The sequence below is a fragment of the Sapajus apella genome, unplaced genomic scaffold (genome assembly GCF_009761245.1).
Source record: "Sapajus apella isolate SASKATOON/1434 unplaced genomic scaffold, GSC_monkey_1.0 scaffold12, whole genome shotgun sequence".
Taxonomy (NCBI): domain Eukaryota; kingdom Metazoa; phylum Chordata; class Mammalia; order Primates; family Cebidae; genus Sapajus; species Sapajus apella.
Window position 1 is genome coordinate 6,637,262 of NW_022436952.1, and position 6,733 is coordinate 6,643,994.

The 6,733-nt window shown below is 41.5% G+C and overlaps 1 protein-coding gene across 5 annotated transcripts in view; it reads right to left on the minus strand.

Annotated features, from left to right (window-relative positions):
- SKAP1 (src kinase associated phosphoprotein 1) overlaps nt 1-6,532 on the minus strand; it is a 314,730-nt gene extending 308,198 nt beyond the window's left edge. For all 5 annotated transcript variants that reach the window (XM_032279878.1, XM_032279881.1, XM_032279880.1 and 2 more), the window contains exon 1: nt 6,342-6,532. In XM_032279878.1, the coding sequence (XP_032135769.1) occupies nt 6,342-6,387 (46 nt within the window). In that variant the 5' untranslated portion in view covers nt 6,388-6,532. The remainder of the gene's footprint in view (nt 1-6,341) is intronic.
- Between the last annotated feature and the right edge of the window lie 201 nt (nt 6,533-6,733).

A 6,733-nucleotide genomic window follows, 5' to 3' on the forward strand; every position in this document is an offset into this window, starting at 1 on the left:
CACTCCGGCCTGGGTAACAAGAGCGAAACTCCGTCTCAAAAAAAAAAAAAATAATAATAATAATAATAATAACAATAATAATAATTTAAATTGAAATAGCCACATGTGGCTAGTGGCTATTATGGTTAACAGCACAGTCTTAATATCTAAGATATAAAATAGAGTTCAAGGATGAAAAATTAATGGTACCAAAAGTAAGAAATGAACAAGTTAAGCAGGAAAAATATATTCTTGCTTGTTTTTTGAGACAGGATGTCACTCCATCACCCAGGCTGGAGTGCAGTGGCCCAATCTCAGCTTACTGCAGCCTTGATCTTCTGGGCTCAAGTGATCCTCCCACCTTCTCAAAGGGTTGGCATTACAAGCATGAGCACCATGCCTGGTCTGATTTTTCTTTTAAGACATTAGGAAAGGCTGGGTGCAGTGGCTCACACCTGTAATCACAGCACTTAGGGAAGCCAAGGTGGGCAGATCACCTGAGATCAAGAGTTCAATACCAGCCTGGCCAATGTGGTGAAACCCCATCTCTACTAAAAATGTAAAAATCAGCCAGGCATAGTGGCGTGCACCTGTAATCCCAGCTACTCAGGAGGCTGAAGCACGAGAATTGCTTGAACTTGGGAGGTCGAGGTTGCAGTGAGCCAAGATCACACCACTACACTACAGCTTAGGTAACAGAGGGAGAATCCGTCTCAAAAAAAAAAAACAAACAAACACGTTAGGGTAAAACTATTTGTGAAATAAACATAGGATATATAACTTAAAGGAAAAAAAAAAACTCACTTAGTAATTGTCTTATTTCATTTGGGCGGTTATAACAAAATACTACAAATTAGGTAGCTTATAAACAACAGAAATTTATTTCTCACAGTGGGAGACTGGTAAGTCCAGATCACCAGCAGATTCAGTGTCTGGTGAGGACTTGCTTTTCAGTTCAAAAATAGCACCTTCTAACTGTGTCCTCACATAGTGAAAGGAGTAAGGCAGTTATGTGGGACCTCTTTTATAAGGATATTAATACCATTCATAAGGGGTAATCACCTCCCAAAGGCTAATACAATCACATTTGTAATTAGGTTTCGACATATGAATTTTGGCAAGACACAAACATCCAGAGCATAGCAGTGATCTAAGAAAACCCTCAGGAAGGCCAAGCTCCATGGCTCATGCCTATAATCCTAGCACTTTGGGAGGCGGAGGTGGGTGCATCATGAGGTCAGGAGCTCAAGACCAGCCTGGTCAACATAGTGAAGTCCCATCTCTACTAAAAATACAAAAATTAGGCCAGGCGCGGTGGCTCACGCCTGTAATCCCAGCACTTTGGGAGGCTGAGGGGTGGGGATCACCAGGTCAGGAGATCGAGACCATCCTGGCTAACACAGTGAACCCACCTCTACTAAAAATACAAACAATTAGCCAGGCATGGTGGCAAGTGCCTGTAGTCCCAGCTATTCAAAAGGCTGAGGCAGGAGAATGGCTTGAACCCAGGAGGCAGAGGTTACAGTGAGCCAAGGACGTGCCACTGCACTCCAGCCTGGGCATCAAGGGAGACTCCATCTCAAAAAAGAAAAGAAAAGAAAACCCTCAGGAGACAATAACAAGTGAAAAACTGTAAGTAGAAAAATCAATATACGAACCTATACACAAATATATCCCAACTTTTAAGGTAAATCCATATAATAAACACTGAGAAAAATACATGGAAATTTAACAATTATTGATTCTGAGTACTGTATCCTATTGCATGTTTTCTAAATTTTCTATAATTAGCATTATTACTTTTATAATCAGAAAAGTTTAACATAAAAAAGGAATAGAACTATAGTCATATCTTACTTTTCAGAATTCAACTGAGCAGTAGCCTTACCAATCTGGAAGCAATCCAGTTTCAAAAATTAAGCAAAAAAGATTCTGAGCAGCCAAAATACATCTTACAAAGCCCACAGTTAAAGGTGTGGGTACTTTGTTAATCAAGAAAGCCCTTTGTAACTTCTCTTACACATATCTCAATTCCAACTAACTTGGTTATCTGATGTTCCAGAAACACTGGGAATGTAGACACACAGACAAAAGTACAAAGTGATAGGCCCTGGCCTTACAGCAGGAAAAAAAATAATGAAAATAAAAATATAAAGCAGACACAGATACTTACAAAGCAGTTCAGGGGCAACTATGGCCAAAACATCTTACACAATACATTTCCATAAAGTGTGATAATAGATATTCACAATAACAACTTTGAGTTAAACAGTGCTCTAAAGAGGTCCATTTGAAGACAGCCATAGACTAGTTGGTTAAAGAAAAGTTCCTAATGCGTTTTAGAAAAAAATCTGGTCACAAATGTTTATAATAAAAAATTAAGAGTGCTTAAAGAAAATCTCAGCTATCCAGAGCAACTCATTCCTGCAAGTTCCCCATAGTTGGAATTTTACTATACGGAAATGGATTTTATGGTTGGCTGCATTGACCAATACAGGTCTGGAGAACAATCTGGAAGGAAATGATTAATGACTTCTTCTTTACAAGGAAGTTTAAAAATAAGTATTCATATCAGAATCAGCATTAATGCAGCAATTGCTACTACATGCAGCCAGGTTGTTGATGTTATTTTGGCTTAAATCCATATTCTGGGCAGGATTTAGTACCATGTAGGCAGTTGGGACATATCAGCTACCAGGGTAAAGTCAGTAGGCCCCATTCCATCACACAGGACAAACTATGAACAAAAGAAATACCTATTCTACCTCCTTCATACTCGCCTCTTTTGCTTTTGACTTCAAAAGCGGGGCTAGAAAGACCAGGAAGCAGAGACTAATTATGTTTATATCTGTGGAGCAAAGATTATACAAACTGCCAGCACTTCATTGTTTTTGTTTTCAGCGTGGTTATCACAAAACAAAAACAAAAAGATAACTTCTACATCTGAAGCCCTATTATTTGAAAACAGACCTGAATATTTCCTCCTCTTTCAATAAAGCAGAAAGCACCCTTCATTTTACTTATCTATAGGGTACTTATTTGCTGATAGGGGACTAGTTACTATTTCTATATGAGAGCTTGACAAAGTCTATCTAAAGAAGCTATTTCCTGAGTTACCCTAGAAGCCTCTCACTGTTTTGATACTTGCCAAAAATCCAAGAGAGCTTTTTTTTTTTTTTTTAATTTCTCCACCTTCCATACCCCTCAGGGCTAAAATGAGAAAAACATGACCACAAGCATAGTTAATGGTCCATTAGCAATCTGACCTCTCTGAGTTTCTACTTGTCTTTTGTTCCTTTTTCTTTTAAATATCCTTACTACTTATTTTTTTCCTGTTTACAAAAATAACACATGGTCGTTGTCACAATTCAAACAACACAAAGATGTATGAAATAAAAATTAATAATAACCTCCCCTCCTCCAAACTCTCACTCTTCTCCCAAGGAAGCCAATGTTAACAGACTGGTATGTATTCTTTTTTACTTCTTCCTAGGCTTACACAAACATTTATAACATATGTATCTTTTCTGGTTTTGTCCTTTGGTTTTCAAGAAAAAATGGGATATTACATATTCTATCATGCATTTTGCCTTTTAGTCTTAAAAATATGCCATGGATGCCTTTCAAGCCTATATATAGATCCACAGAATCTTTTTTTAGTGGCTGTGAAGTATTCTGTAAGACAAATGTCCCATAATTCATTCAATCATCACCCTGAGTCTCCCAACTCACTAACATTTAGGATAGATCTTTGTGCATATACTACTTTATGTCCTTTAAGTTTCAGTGACAGATTTTTAGAAGTGAGGTTTCTAGATCAAGTGAAACATCTCTAAATGTTTAAAAGTTTACATTTAAACAAAATTAATTTTAGGCCTTGAGAATTTCTGTTTTCTTTTTCATTATGCAAAATTTTGTTATCAACCTTTCATAATACTTTACATATTTTATTCTTAAAAGCACACACATTATGTCAGAAAATACATTTATGCTTACGTAGTTATAAATAAATAAATGCTTAAGTTATGACTGTGATGTCCAGCATTAAATCACTGTGCAAATGCTTATGCCTTGGTTTATGAAAGTCGTAATTCTTTGTGGAAACCCCACCCCCACAGCCATGTGGCAGCACTAGAGTTGCAGTCCTCACATCCTGTGACTCCCTCTCACAGAGTAACTATATAGACGTCAGGACCTCCATTTTTTCTAATTTCAACAGTTAACCTTAAAAAGTGTGTGGTGGGAGAGACAAATAGCAACAAACAACAAATTGATGGCCATTTTGGGTTTCTAATATCGACAATTTATTTGTAACACAATGAATAATGCTCCTGTACTACACCAGAGACTATGCTCCATAAGAAATAAAACCTATAACCAACATGTTGCTATTATTATTATAGAAACCTTTCAAAAACATATTCTTCAAACATTTTTCAGTAAAATCACTGGATGAATCACACTTTACACTCCTTTTCTCTACTTCAGATTCAAGTTCTAATTGCAAACTTAAAAAAAAAGCCTTAAAGAAATACTTTAACCAACGAAGCTCCTTATAATTTAGTTTCAGACTCCTTCACATATTTTAAATCACCAACAGAGATTGTTAAGACACAGCAAGTTTGATACAGAAGTATGTGACATGCAATTAATCTCCATTCATACCCTGCTCTACTTGTCAGCAAACAAAGGTTCTGCTTTAGAAGGAGATCTGAAGACTTCAATTAAAAACAGTCAGCTAACAAGAAAATAATCTAAGCTAAAGGAAGGTGGCAGGTGCAGAAATGAGTTGTTTACCAAAGTGTCAGTTTTGAACAATAAAGAACTGCACATCAAAAATGCTGAAGGAGTGAATTTCATTGCAAGCCTCTGAAAATAAAAAGAATTTTCTACCAAAGCTAGACAAAAAACTGAAGTATAGTTTAACAAGCTTATAAAATAGGTTTCCTCTCATCAAATGACAGATACCAATAAAAAGAATCACTTTACATCTTTCAATGCAAGGGCAGAGTTAAACTTTTTGCCATAGTTCCTTCTTTTAGAAACCAAAGACAATTACAGCTTTCTTTCACAAGCCTAACATTAAACCAACAACAAAGGGAAAGGCTGGAATGCTTCTTCTTAGACACCCAGATAATGCTCTTTTACCCTGCAAATAGTTTTCTACCCGCAAAGTTTAAATTTATTCTCATCACAAGTAAAATGGATTTTGGAAACCTCTCCTCAAAAGAAAGATCTAGTTGACAGCTTTTACATAGAAGCAATCCAGAATGGAAACAGTGCTACAAACAGAGACCAAAAGGACTTGCCAAATATTTGATTAGGAGGCATTTATACCGAGATAACAAGGTAATGGGAGATATAAAACCGATTAAATTGAGAGAAACTGAAAAAAATAACTGCTTGCCAAAAATATGACCTGCCCAAAGCAGGCCATCTGTTAAATATGTGTCAAATATGTCAACTTAGATGCCAAAAGGCTTAATTCTGAATAGTTTCCTCCTGGGACCTTATGCAACTGCAGATTCCAGGCTTCTATCCTCCCTGGAAGGTTAGTCACAGGAAAGCAAGTAAAAGTGACTTTCACCATGAAACCCAGCAGATGAAACTGCCCGTTAGCGACGTCTCTTTGCCATATCTCTTTGCGATATCTCTTTGGAGTGTTGGCAGTGTGTGTTGAGTGTTGGTGAGGATGGCCGAAACTCTTCAAACCACTGCTTAGACACTGTAGTGGGAAGGTGAACACACCAAATGGGAGCACTTCTAGAAAAGGAGTTAAGGCCATACTGAGAACGAGCCTGCCTTGGGGTGGGTGAGACCCCTTAAACGTCTGCAGGGTGATAAAGGGAGGGCCGGGGTTTTCGCTCTGACAAAACTCGGGTCAACCACCGGGCCTTGGCCCATGGGGATCCCATGAGCCCCTCGCAGCCCCCTGGAGAGCCTCAGGGGCCTCAAAGCAGGAAGGTTTGGGGTCTTCTGTGAGAGGTGAGGAAGTCGGGGCTGGGGAAGGAGGGGGACGGGAAACCCACAGATGTAGGGAAGTCCCTCAGAGGAAGGGACGGGGGAGGACCAGGCCAGGTGGCATGAGGACCAAGAACCCGGCCTGAAGGAGTTTAGAAGCCGGGGAGGTGAAATGGAGGCGAGGAGGTGCCTCGAGGAAGATGTGGGACTCCAGGGAGTGAAAGGGGTCCTGAGGTGAGAGGATGGAAAGCTGGCTCTGGGGAGTTGAGGGCTCTAGAAGCCTTGAGGTTCTAGAAGGAGGTGAGTGACGGAGCTGAAGAGAAAGCCCGGCCGGGGGAGGCCTGGTATCTCCTCTCCTGCCTTCGGCTCAGCACTGGAGGGGGCCTGCGCCAGGGCGTTACCTTCCAGGAGCCAACGGATCTCCTCAGGGAGGGCGGCGGCCTGCATTTGGCTGGGCCAGAGGGAGGCGACGTGCGAGGCGGGACGGGGCGCGGGCCCTGGTCGGGAGGTGGACGGGCTGGAGGGCGACCCGGCTGCGCCGCGAGGCACCTGTACCTCAGCCGCGCTCGCCGCCAGCCCAGCCCGGCCGCGGGGCGGGGCCGTGGGTCCCGGGGCGCGTCAGGAAGTGGCGCGGGCTGCGGGCGGCGGGCGGCGGGCGGGCGGCGGGCCGGGACGCGGCGCGGATGCACGTGGCGCTCACGCCGGGGCTCAGCAGTAGAAGGATAGGGGGTGCCGGAAGCGCCGCACCCTGAGAGGCCGAAGGTGCGCCCCTCCAGCACTCACCAAAACAAAA